Source organism: Lepidochelys kempii, chromosome 16 (assembly GCF_965140265.1).
Source record: "Lepidochelys kempii isolate rLepKem1 chromosome 16, rLepKem1.hap2, whole genome shotgun sequence".
NCBI classification, from domain to species: domain Eukaryota; kingdom Metazoa; phylum Chordata; order Testudines; family Cheloniidae; genus Lepidochelys; species Lepidochelys kempii.
In genome coordinates this window covers 27717416-27731466 of record NC_133271.1, presented here as the reverse complement: position 1 = coordinate 27731466, position 14051 = coordinate 27717416, and the positions used below count along the sequence as shown (strand labels likewise).

The 14051-nt window shown below is 39.8% G+C and overlaps 1 protein-coding gene across 10 annotated transcripts in view; it reads left to right on the top strand.

Annotated features, from left to right (window-relative positions):
• MAPKAP1 (MAPK associated protein 1) overlaps positions 1 to 14051 on the top strand; it is a 161482-nt gene that overhangs the window by 91171 nt on the left and 56260 nt on the right. For all 10 annotated transcript variants that reach the window (XR_012155279.1, XM_073314624.1, XM_073314617.1 and 7 more), the window contains one exon: positions 5720 to 5829. Coding sequence is in view for 9 of the 10 variants with exons in the window: in XM_073314624.1 (XP_073170725.1) it covers positions 5720 to 5829 (110 nt within the window). In the remaining variant the exon portion in view is untranslated. The remainder of the gene's footprint in view (positions 1 to 5719; positions 5830 to 14051) is intronic.

The window sequence follows — 14051 nt, the reverse complement described above, 5'->3', positions numbered from 1 at the left end:
ATTCTCAGTTATTATGCAGTTCACTGAACTGACAATTATGGAACCTCGCCTGGGACCCCATTTCAGCAGGACATATTTGAGCAGAAACAGTTTGCAGAACTTTATACCCTTAAACTCCTTGCCAAGGCAAACTCTTAGCCACTTGAGTTTGTTATAAATACCCAGTGGCAGTGGTTGGAAGTAGCCCATGGTGTGTTTTATGTTCTTAGCTGAATGTAAATGTCTTTGTGGTTATATAGAGTGGTAAATAATTGAGTTTGATTAGGGAGAGGGACCTCATTATGCCCCCACCTGTGCCCAGCTGGTAGGGGAGGGTCGAAATGAAGCCATTAGCTGTCTCTCTTACTGGCATCTGAAAGAGCTCAAATACATCTGTGTCTTATTTTCTTTTCTGGCACAATCAGTTGAGCAAGCTAAGCAGGCATGACCGAATTTGGCAAGTTCCAAGGACTCTGGCAAAGTTACACAAGGAAAAGTGGCTTCTAACTGCCCATTAGTCTAGCGAGTTATGTTTTTGGAAAATGACTGTTATGGAAAGGGGTACTTTGTCCAATGTCACACACTGCATTCTCAAACAATCAGCTTTGATGTCAATCTGAATTTGTCAGGTTGAGTCAAACAAAGCACTGCATTCATGTAAGTGTGAACTTTGTTAGCTGATGAAGTAATACCTGAAAGATTTACTTCAAATGAGCCAGTTATTTAAAGTAATTCTGATACTACCCATAAGGATTTTCTTCTTCCTGAAAATTTTATTGTCACAGCTTGACGCTCTGTGACTAATGGCATTGTTCAGGAGTTGGTAATTCTGCCGCCATTTGGCTCCTAGATGAAATTTGGCATACAAGGCCTCTAGCCTGGAGCATGCTTTATGTTCCTGTTTTGTTCAAATTGCTTTGATCATTATGGATTTTTCCTCCCAAAGTTACACTAGCTTTATACCTGAGAGATTCAGATTGGAAACAATGAAATCATATGACGTCTTCCTTGTGGTACACTTGCAAATGCAATTCAGAGGTTATGGAAGCTTCCCCCCAATAGTCCTATCCTCTGTTTTCATACCTGTACATATAACTTACAAAACATATTTTATCATGTATATAAAATGCAAATATATAAAGGTTAACTTAAAGTATTATCACAGTATGGCAATCAAACCTAAAAGCACACAAAAGTAATATGAGGCTTACTTTAGAGCCACAAATGCAAGGCATTTTAGAGAAAGAGCTAAAAGTGTGGGCTGACACAGTCGTCATGATTCACATTATTGTACACCCTATCTAAAAATTACCCATCTTAAGTTAAGGACAGTGCATCAACTGGGATTTTTAGCATCAACTTTGATTTCACACTCTTCAGATGGAAAACATTATTAGTCATCACCAGTCATTTTCAACCATGTCAGTTATTTTCTGCAGAAAGCTTGTAAGTGCTATAGATTCCACCTCAGAATAGAACAAAAGTTGTTTCCACATGAGAGAAAAGCACAGACAGTGCATGAAAAAGTTTGTGCTTAATGTTGACGACAGAAGCCTTTCCTCTTTTTTTTAACTGTTAGTTTATTTATCTAAACTGAACCCAAGACTAAGATACTGTATAAATCCCCTACTTCTTCCCCCAAAAATCAACATTCCAAGCTTTGAAGCTTTTGCCTTTTCTCTTGTTTTCATTTTCCTCTCCTGAACCTTGCCACCCTGGCTTCAGCGCTAAGGCTGTAAAGGAAGATGGAAAGCCAAGTTACCTCAGAATGATCACTATCATTAACATTCACGGGTGGTTCACTTATCATTCCTGACTGCACAGACATGGCAGCCGTTATGAAACGTCCACAGGTGTAGCACGATGATACATATTACATTGTGCCACAATGGATTTATGTATTCTGTAACAAAAGAAAAGTGTAATGAAAAAATACAGAAGGTAATCCTTTATTCCTCCACTGCACAATTTATCAGTAATGCTTGTGGATGATAAGTGCCAGGGATTTCCTTTGCTTGATTTAACCTTGTCACCCAGGTATGTTTTCGTAAAATGACAGAAAAATACAGGCTAAGGAATTTCTTTGATTCTCTTTTTTCTAAAGGTACTTTTAATTGATAGAATAGTCTGTCTTTGTCAGTCCGATGTTTTCTAGCAGCTAAAGATAAATCCATTGGCTTAAAATAATGGTATCACACAACAGTGGGCTAGGTTAAAATGTGTGTAATTTGAAAACCTACTTAAACGTATGCTGGATAAGGTATACTTGTAATGAGGATACTTGATGTATGGTACCAATATAGGAAATGACTGAGAACCTGGCAAGTAACCCTTGAAATGCATTTTCCACCACAGTAGCACCTCACTACTCTGCACTAATGAAAGGGAAGGTCAATATGGATTGGCAAAGTTTGCAGTTTGCTGGCGATAGGGATGAGCCCCAGCACCACCAGCCAAGTGTAAGTGATAGCATAGTTCCATAGCATTACAGAGTGCCGGGGAAAGGGCAGGAGGTGTCATGCTGCTCTCTCCCACTGGTGCATGGGAAACATGGCGTCACACACTGGCCTTGCCCCGAGATGACAGCAGAATCTCATTGTTCTGTGCCCAGATCTACTCTCATTGCAGATTAGTGGTTTTACTGTGTACTACCATGTGGTACTGAGATTCTGCTGTGTATTGTCAGAGAAGAGCAATGTTCTTCTTTTATTTAACTAAAACAAAGCAAGAAGATACTAGTAAGTCTGAACTCCGATTGGCATTTCAAACACCTTTGGCATTATTCCATAGCAAATATCCAAAAGTTTACGAATGTGGGGTGCACTTTACATTTCATTTCTCTTGCCAAGGTCTCACTTACTGAATAGCTCACTAAATATAGTAAAACATAGAGGTTTCTCTTTTTTTGCTTTGATCAGTAAAATAAACTTTTAAAGATTGTTCTGGGATGGGATCCAGCTTCTGAGGCAAAGAATGGCTGTGGTTCAGCCATGATTTAGTAATAGAATGTTCAGTAAAATTAGTGTGACAGTTCTCAGGCCAGCTGCTCGATAGGAAAGGCTTGACCAAGTCAAAATGGACTGAAACACTAGCAGGATCAACAACAGCTTTTCCTTTTTAACGGCTGAATTGACCAGAATTAAAAGTCTGTTTTTCATTTAGGGGAGTTCCAGAGATGTCTTAGTATTAGCAAACCCAAATTAGGTCATCAGTGCTCAGTTGCCATTGTTTGCTTCACTCCCAGCAGGCAGCTTGACTTATTCTTAGCTTTGGTTGAAGACCTTAGTTTGCTTATGAGAAAACGCATTTGAAATAATTTTTTAAGTCCACAAGGCTGGTCATGTTCCTGTTTGACCATATTAGTTAGTGTTGGGTGTTCATCAGCCTTGATGCTTTAAAATGCTCTCCAGACTCCTCCTGCGACACATCAGTAGCACACGTCAGATAACTTAGAAATGTAAAGGAAAAAAAGAGTTTCCATTACTAGAACTGTAGTGTTTTGGCACATACACTGCTTCCATATGCCAGCTTTTAACCAGAAAAACCACAAAGCTTTCCTCTGTAGATAAGTCAAGACTAGAGAAAAATGTAAGGAACTCAAGGGATCTAACAGAACTAGATGAATGGGCTGCATGATGGCAGGTAAAATTTAGTGTGGACAACTGTAGTGTGCATTGAAAGGGATAGTTTGAACTAGTCATGTGCATTGCAGGGTTCTGAATTTAGTGAAAACCTCTGCTGCCACACACTGAGCAATCAAAAAAGCAAACAAAATGTCTGGCTGCTTTAAGACGGAAAATTTTATGATGTCATTACAGAAATCGGTTGTACTCACTCATTTTGAGCACTGTGTTCAGTTCTGATCACTCCATCTCAAAAATATACAGCACATATAGAAGGGTAACAAACAAACTTGAAGAGGCATGAAAAGAGGATAGATTGAAAAGATAGGAATGTTTAGTTTAGAGAGGATAGTTCTATAAAATAATGAATGGTACAGAGAAGGTAAGTGTAATTCTCCTGTTTACACTGTCTCATAACACTAGAACAAGGGGAAGGGAAAATGAAATTGGGAGGCAATTAAAAGGAAATAGTTTTACATAACACACAATTCTGAAACTCACTGCCACAGGACTTCACTGAGGCCAAGAGCCTCGTAGGATTCAAAAGAGATGTAGACATTTTATATGGATAATGAGAACATTCACAGAAGCAATTTTTAAATTTTATCTAATGTATAATGGATATAAACCCACATGCTTCAGTGCATAAGCCATCCGATAACTGCCTTGATTTAGGAAGAACTTCCCCTGAATTGGTAGGTTATCCCATAATTATCCATTGTAGGGTTTCTTGCTCCTCCTCTGCAGTATCTGGTACTGGTCTAGATGGCCTGCTGATCTAATCTGATATGTTAATTTCTATGTAAGGGCTATATTTCCCTACCTCCAGCCCATGCTTGTAGGGTCAGGTGGGAAAGGAGACAGTGGTTGGCCACGTGTTATGTTTTATTGTAAGACCAGTATATGTGGATTCCAAAATTGAGGAACCTGTCTCATTACAAACTTGTGCATGCTCACACTGTTCTTGATGGCACTAATGGTTGTGGTTGAGAAATAACATGTGACAAATTCAGGTTGTCAGTGATCCTTCTAGGATATTTTCCAGGGATAGGTCTGATACAGTAATCTGAACTAAACTTCTTCCCAGAGTTAGGGTCATCCCATAACGTTCAGTTTTGGTCCTGTTTATAATGATGTAAGTGTATTGAGTGGATTGTTGTTGACTGCCAGTTAGTTTTAAAATATTCCAGCCATGCTGTTCATCTAGAATTTTGTTTCTCTGTGGCTACTTCAGTATTTTAATCAGGAGAGAGAGAGAGAGCTCCGCCTCCTCCTGTCTAAATTGCCTTGTGAAATACAATTTCTTCCTCACAGTGCAGCCCTTTCCCTGTGTGTGCCTAACATCTCTGAAATTTCCTTCAGTGACATCTGCTGACATGAACAGAGATTGACTGCAAGGTCCAATGGGCAAAATGTACTGACTGATCAGCCAGGCACCTCTCTTATTACATCATCATCTTCTCCACTTCACCAGTGATAATACTCTCAGCACCCCATTTGTCCATTTCTCCTAAGACCATCTCGAGGCCAATTACCAGACTTCGTCCCTGCACAAAGTACCTGCCTGAGCTGAGGGCCAGACTAACTAACCTGTTTTCATTAACATCTCTCTTCCAGATTTATGCCACAATGCTCAGCAAAGCCATTCATTTTACTGAATATAATGCTGTGCCCTAGTTTTTCCCTCCATACTATTCTGTTGCATCTTGATTGTATCATGTATGAAAATGAGATTGCAAACTCTTTGCGGTAGGGGCCAGTTCTTGTGTATTCTGCGAAGCACCTAGCACATTTTACTAATAATGAGAAATAAAGGAGTTCTCCTTCTATGTTTGCTCATTTTCCTTTTTTAAGGACACACACAAAGTGATCTGAAATGAAGATGATAAATTAGGAAAACCCTTGCAGCATACCCTGAGCTTTGTCACTTTTCTCCTTTGTTGTCCCCAACTTGCTCATCAGAGCTTGCTTAAATCCTCTCATCGTGTCACAAGTGTTAATCTTTGTTTAGTTAATTGGTATACCCAGTAGATCTTTTGCTCACTACACTTACGTCAGTGAGGATTGCAATAAACTGTCTTATGTTTTGTAATAAGGTGTGTGCGTGTGTCTTGCAGAAATGCTGCTCATGGATTCTCACTTATTCAGGTGGACAGTATGAAGGTCACCATGAAGGATATCTTACAAAAGGCCTTAAAGCGGAGGAAGGGATCACAGAGGTGTTCAGGTGGGATACCTGTTTTTCTCTCTGTAAAGAGATGTTTTGTCATAAGTAACTTTTTCCCCCCTTAAATCTATTTCTTGTGACTGTCATGCAAAATGCTAATTTTTGTTTAGTTGGTATTGTGATTTTCAGCACAGCTCCACAGCTGCTCTGTTCACAGGTGGTACAGAAAGAAAGCTTTTCAGAAACTACTGAAAAACACTGACAGTGGGAGAATTGTATGATGTTTCCTGCAAAGCCATAGAGTCAGTATCAGTAATATATGTTTGTTATGACAAAGCCACTTGCATTAAACACCAGTCACTGATAGCCTGAAATGAACTGGTAACATGATCATGCCTTTGCTTGTTAGAGTTTATATACTTTTCATTTATGTCAGAACCAGGTATTTAATGTGATTTTTAAAACAAATTCTAAAAAATACAGCAGATTATAACTTGGGTAGAAATAACAGAATACCTGACTTCCTGCAATACTATCAAAATATTGTTGCCCTTACAAATAGCTTAGACATATTGACATTAAAACAGTAGAAAATATGTAATACTCACTGTATTGCAAAGCACTGCTTTTCATGATTATCAATATACATTCACATACATATTAGTAGAGATATTTTAAAAGTACAAGGCTGAGAAATCTGTCCAGCAAGAAATAATTATTGTGAGAAATTGCACTGAGTCTTGTCGCACCACAGAGAACTTTAATATAAACCTATCTATATACTAGGTAGAGATAAGTATCTTGTCTTTGTAAATGAATGAAACCTCCTTATATAACCCTTAGTTTTAAGTATGTGAAAATAAAATAAACCCTTTTCTGTTTAGAAAAAGTAGTTCGGTGCAGTTCTTTTAAATGCGTATATAATCTGTCATGGATTTAATTAGCTATCTTCAGATGAAAGCTGAAGTTTTAATAAAAGTTAGAAGAGATAACACAGTGAAGGACACGGATGAGCTGTCTCAAGGCCATATTCCAAGGGAACGATAAGAGCTGTAAAAAATGGCAGAGGAGAGCAATTGAAAATCTGATTCTCGTAAAAAGAGAGAGAGAGAGATGCTGGTAGGGGCTGTTGTAGATGAGACCTGCTAGCTTCTGCAAGCAATTTGGCCGCTTGCCAGGAGTCATTGTTCACCCTCAGCTGTGGCGGCTTGGTCCAGATGTGCCAACTGCACGTTTCTGCTTTTGCCAGCTGACTGCGCCGTTTGATAACCAGCTCTCTGGATGCCCATCACTGGCCGCAGAGATAGAATTAAATGATGATGATCTTCCCACAAGTTGGGAGAGGAAACAATGCATATAAATCTTGATTTCATCTCAGCGTGAGAAGTCTTTATCCATCATCACTCATAATGAACAAGTCGTTAGCCGCGATGAATGGTGTTCTGGTTTTTTTTCAAACATCTCTTTTGTTCACTTTTTGGGTGACTTTTATGTATTTCCTGGGGGTCAAATTTCTCTCCTGATGGGAGGATGGCTAGCTTAATTTTTAAGTTGCTGCCCTACCGTGTGTATTAAATGCTGCTTTTTTTTCTGTTTGAAATCTGTGTTTTCTTTAATTCTGCTACTTATGTTCAGTAGTGGTAGAAAGGGAGTTTTTTCCTTCCTCTAAGACTTTGATTCTGTTGTCATGATATCCCTGCACATAAACTGTTGTAAACCTTATACCTACTTAGTTGTATATATTGCAGAATAATATACTGTTCTGAAATAAGTATATTAAAAATGTATTTAAATTTCTGAGGCTTGGGAAGTACATATAAAATAGTTTGGAATGTGCATTTTTTTAATAAATATAACTTTTATCCATGTGACTGGCACACCTCATCATCCAGTATGTATGTTTATGTCAGCTGTCCTGTCTAAAGTAGCCCCTGATTCTGGAAATACTTATGTACATGCTAAATTTTAATCACATAAATAGTTCCACTGACATCAACACACGTGCATAAGTACTTCCAGAATCAGAGCCTAAGATTGTAAACTTCATGAAGCAGATCCTCATTCTCTCTCGTATAGTGTTTGAGCTCCATAAATAAGCGAAATTATTTTGATATATTTTTAACATGTCGTCATGTATCTAAAATCACCGTAATACAGAGTTCATTCTTAAAGACTAGATTGTGATGTCTCAGTTTTCAGTAAAAGTTGGTGATAGAATTTAATTTAGGAAAAGAATATCCCCTCTGGTTCAACAAACAGCTCCTTTCAATTTCATCCCTTATTTTAAAAAGATTTTTACTTTTTAAAATATTGCCATGAAAATTTATCTAAAACTTTGATTTATAGTATTGCAATTATTTCATAAAACTGGAACTCCTGGAGAATTTTCTTTGTTTTCTGTTTGCATACAGATCTACAGTGCAGTCTTCTCAGGACAGTGTACTCAGCTTATTGATTTAGTGCTACGGCTTAACTCATTTTTAAGTTCCTTATAAAAAGTTTCTCTGTAACTTTCCATCTTATTACTGACTTGCATGACATTTCAAATCATCCTGCATTTGTGAAGAGGTGGAAAGTTTGGTGGCATGTTTCAGGTGTGGGAGAGATTGTTGAACGGTTGTAATGTGGACATTCTAATGACAGCAGAGTTAAATACAGTCCCTGAATTAGTATTCTGTGATTTTTTGGTTTCTCTTGGTAATTTGATGAATACTTTCATTAGCCATTTAGTACAAATATTCCTGGATGTTGCTAGCTGTAGTTATTAATCTGTAATGTGCAGATGGGTGGTAAGGGTTTAATGCATTAGTTCATGAAAATCTCTCTGCCTAGGTCACCTCTGTGAATCAATGACCTTCTGAGCTGCTCCATTTTTGACTTTTGTTTAAAAATACCATTACCAGCCTTGTCACTACCAACCTTTACCAACCTCATGAAGCATGAGGTTGATAATGACAGATAGAGTTTGTAGTGACAAATGGTAGCTCAGATTTCAGCTTTATGAAAGTTCTCTTTTAATATATGCACTGATATTAACACAGAAGTATATGTTAGATGAATCACATCTATAAAAATGTTATGAACACATTTATTTCAAATTACATTTGCTAATGAGACTAAAGCTGAATAAGACTTTGGCCTCCAATTTAATTGAGAGATATTTTAGTGTAGGAAAACATGGGTCAATAAATGGATGTATATGTGGGTAATGACCTTTATTTCATGGAAAATAATCTGAAAGAAATGGAAAAACATTTTAATTATATTGGAATAGATCTTTCGAAAATCTGTCATTCATCAAAATGTAGCTGTTAGGAAAATACTTGCATGAGAAGACAGAGTATGGTGACTAAGTGGTGGCCTTTCTAAAGTTCTTCATAAAAATGTGCTTTTAGTAAAAGAAATAAAAGCTGTGTGCAGTCTTTTCAGAGAAAGGGATAGCTCCTAACCACAATAAAATTAGTAAAAATGCATACATTGACTCAGTGTATGGGTTTATTTTAAAAGAACAACCTGTTTTTTCACTTCTGATTATTTATTTTATAGCACCCAATGTGCTAGGCATTTGACAAAACAAAGGACTACCCCCACACAAAGAAGTTGCAATCTAATCCAAATAAACACTTTTGTCTGACTAAATGAAGGTATTGACAATTTTAATAGTAAACAACAAAAACTCAGGCCTGTTTTGACACACACACAGCCCATGTAATACGGATTTAGGGCTTCAACTGTATCTTTCACATCTCAGTATGCCACTCTTTCATTTCATCACATTAGGCTGTTCTGGGCCTTCCTGTTAGAGAAAGTTGTGTTTTGAAGAATTACAAAGCACCCATTAGGATTTTCCTTAATATTTTTCATTTAAGCATAGAGGGAAAACGCCAAAGAATTTAGAGATCAGAACAGCCACCTGTCCAGTTTAGAAACCAGCACAATCCTCCTCTCCAATCTCAAGTTTCTCATGTACACAGCTCTTTCTCTAGATTTATTTAAACGTGGGTCCAAGACTAGAACAATAGTTGAAAACTTTTGTTCCTTAACATAGTTCTAGTTCAGTGCTGCCCAGACTTTTCCTGTTGTGCAGCCTCTTACCAGTAATGGGATCTATGTGCGCCCCCCCAACCTCCCTCCGTTGCTGCACAGTTGGCTCAGCAGAGGAACTTGGGCTGAAGGTAGAGATGGGGACTGAACTGGAGATGGGGGTGGAGCCGGCCTGTGGGCAGAGAGGGAATGAGAGCAGAGCTGGGCTGGGGGTGGAGCGGAGCTGGAGCTGGGGTAGGAGTGGGGCTGGGTAGCACTCCCTCCCTGCTCCCTGTGGGAGCTGGCCCAGGCCCTGCCGTGCACCCCGGGCACGCCCTACAGTTTGGGGACCATTGCTCTAATTTATTTTTCAGCCAGGTAACTAAGGGCTGGTCTATGCACAAACTTGCAGTGGAATAACTAACTCCATTTTAATTCACCGATTTAAACAAAATTGAGATAGGACATTTTTATTTCAAAATAAGTGTCCACACATAGATTTGCACCAAAATAGCAAAAGGTTTGAATAAAAACAGATTTAATTATTTCAGTTCCAGTTTGTATGTAGACCATTCCGAAGATTAGTTGAAAAACTGTATTGATTTTTTTCAGCTTACTTAGCTGACTACAGAAAAATTCACTTAATCCAACTATATAAGATGAAAAGTAAATTACTAAGGAGTGTTTTAAAACACCGAAAAGTGTTTCAAAATCTCCACTGATATGATTTGGGTAGGTTTGTAATTCCTGTAGAGCTGCCGTTTTAATGATGCATCCAAAGGGAGAATGTAATTTCTTTATTCCAAATAAACGTACCTGAAAATCCAAATAAACTAAGTAGTCATGTGGTAGGAGGCAAAGTGCACTCATGAACCCGAAACTGCGTAGGAGACAGAACACTTAATTATGAATAAATTATCAATTTTCATCATGACAGAGGGTTAACTTCCGGGCGCCACAATGTTCCGTAGTTGCCCGGGGGTTTAATGTCTATACATGGTCTGAAAAAGGGAGTGAGCAGGGAAGTGGCAAAATTAGCAGATGACACAAAATGATCCAGTCAGGTCAAGACTGGAGAGGACTGAGGAACCTCAAAGGAACCTAACCAACCTAGGCGAATGGATGACATGAGGGCAGATGAAATTCTATGTTGACAATTACAAACTGATGCTCATAGAAAAGAGTTATTTGAACTACTAATACACCTTACCAGAGTCTAAAACTAGGCTCAGGGAAACAACTGCGGCGCCCTTGTGCGCAGCTCAGTGAAGACGTGCGCTGCATATGCAGCAGCAGTCAAAAAAGAAAACAAAAAGGTCAGATGCGAGGAATGGGATGGAGAATGAATATGGAAAATATAATAGCCGTAGTATAAAAGTCAGTGTTATGCATTCACCTGGAATGCTCTCTTAAATTGTTGTCACCCCATCTGAAAAAAAGATAGAACAGGTATAGAGGACAATCAGTGACATACAGTGAGCCAGATTAGGGCATGAAATAGCTCTTCTATCAAGAAAACTTGAAAAGATGGAGCTGGTATACTTTCCAGCAACAGATAAGTAAGTGAGGTAGGATAGACATGCAAAATAGTGACTTGTCTGGAGAAGGCAAATCTAGAACTTCTGTTCACCTTGTGTCATAACAAGATCGAAGGAGCATTTATTGAAAGTCAGAAGTGGCAAATTCAAAACTGATAAAAGGAAATGCTTTCTCACAGAGTGCATGACTAGCCTGTGACACTCATTGCCACAGACATCATTGAGGCCAAGAGCGAAGCAGGATTCAGTGAAGTGTTGGAGATTTATTTGGGTAACAAGATTATCCAGAATTACAATAGTAAAGAATAAATAATTTTGAAGAGATTTAAATTAAACATGCTTCATGGTATAAAACAACTTCTAAGAGTATTTCTACACTGCCAAAAAAGATGTTCTTAATTTGGGTTAAAATAGCAGAGAAGACGGGGGAAATCAGACTTTAATTTTTAACTATGTAGACTTTAACTCAAGCTGCTAAGCCAAAATGCTGTGTCTTGATTGCTACTTTGGCTCTGGTTGACTTAACATACCCCCCCTTTTTTTTAGCAGTGTAGAGACACTGTTGGGGGTTTGGAAGAATCATAGAATGGTAGGACTAAAAGGAACCTCGAGAAGTCATCTAGTCCAGTCCCCTGCACTCGTGGTAGGACTAAATATTATCTTGACCAGTGGTTCTCAAAGCCGGTCCGCTGCTTGTTCAGGGAAAGCCCCTGCTGGGCCAGACTGGTTTGTTTACCTGCCGCTTCTGCAGGTTCGGCCAATCGCAGCTCCCACTGGCCGCGGTTTGCCGTTCCAGGCCAATGGGGGCTGTGGGAAGGGCTGCCAGCTCGTCCCTTGGCCCACGCGGCTTCCCGCAGCCTCCATTAGCCTGGAGCAGCGAACCGCAGCCAGTGGGAGCCGCGATCGACTGAACCTGCAGACGTGGCAGGTAAACAAACTGGTCCGTCCCGGCAGGGGCTTTCCCTAAACAAGCGGCAGACCGGCTTTGAGAACCACTGATCTAGACCATCCCTGACAGGTGTTTGTCTAACCTGCTCTTAAAAATCTCCAATGATGCAGATTCCACAACCTCCCTAGGCAATTTATACCAGTATTTAACTACCCTGACAGGAAGTTTTTCCTAATGTCCAAGCTAAACTTCCCCTGCTGCAAGTTAAGCGCATTGCTGCTTATCCTGTCCTCAGAGGTTAAGAACAATTTTTCTCCCTCCTCCTTGTAACAGGCTTTTATGTACTGTGACACCATTACTGCTCTACCTTGGTGGGTCTTGTGCTTATTGGCAGATTTGCTCACCTTGGAGCTTCACGGCAGCCCTCAGCTTGGCCGTTTTTCTGAACTCACAGTCCAGGTAGACTCCTCCTGTGTCTGACCAGGAGTTGGGAGGATTTGGGGGGAACCCAGGCCTGCCCTGGAACCCGGGTTCCAGCCCAGGGCCCTGTGGAATGCAGCTGTCTAGAGTGCCTCCTGGAACAGCTGTGCGACAGCTACAACTCCCTGGGCTACTTCCCCATGGCCTCCTCCCAACACCTTCCTTATCCTCACCATAGGACCTTCCTCCTGGTGTCTGATAATGCTTGTACACCTCAGTCCTCCAACAGTCTGCATTCTCACTCTCAGCTCCTAGTGCCTCTTGCTCCCAGCTCCTCACAAGCACACCAGGTGCCCTGATTAGCCTGCCTTAATTGATTCTAGCAGCTTCTTGATTGGCTGCAGGTGTTCTAATCAACCTGTCTTAATTGTCTCCAGAAGGTTCCTGATTGTTCTGGAACCTTCCCTGTTACCTTACCCAGAGAAAAGGGACCTACTTAGCCTGGGGCTAATATATCTGCCTTCTATTACACTTCTATAGCCATCTGGCCCGATCCTGTCACAGTACTTAAAAACTAACCAATTTATTTGAGCATAAGCTTTCGTGAGCTACAGCTCACTTCATCGGATGCATAAAGTTGTAGCTCACGAAAGCTTATGCTCAAATAAATTGGTTAGTCTCTAAGGTGCCACAAGTCCTCCTTTTCTTTTTGCGAATACAGACTAACATGGCTGCTACTCTGAAACCTACTTAAAAACTGTTATGTCCCCTCTGTCTTATCTTCTCCAGACTAAACAAACCCAGTCTTCCCTCATAGGTCATGTTTTCTAGATCATTTTATTTAATCATTTTTGTTGCTCTTCTCTGGACTTTCTCCAATTCGTCCACATCCTTCCTGAAATGTGGCACCCAGAACTGGAGACAATACTCCAGTTGAGGCCAATCAGTGCAGAGTAGAGCAGAAGCAGCTTTGCCTTGGGGGCCAGTCATCCCATCACTTGCAGCATTGCTTGTACCTTCCAGCAGATATTGGCCTGGTCAGACAAGGTATTGGGCTAGGTGGACCCCTAGTCTAATGGGTATGATCATTCTTATTTTCTTATAACCTGTGGATGTATCCAGCTGGAGATCAGAGCTGCAGCCCCAACTCCCTTTTATAGATCCTGACAATCCGGCTCCTTCCACTACACTAAAGCAAAACGAAAAAGAGAGAGAAAAGTAACTTGCCTACAAAGAGCTATCAAAAATTCCTGGCATTCCCTGTATGTCTGGCTGCTGCTCTGGTATTTTTGACATGACAGAAGTCAGTGGGCTGACAATATGTCTGCTTCCTTATCAATTTTTTAAATATTTAAATACATATAAATTATTTTAAAATCCCTTATATATAATGTAGTGATTGGACATTATTT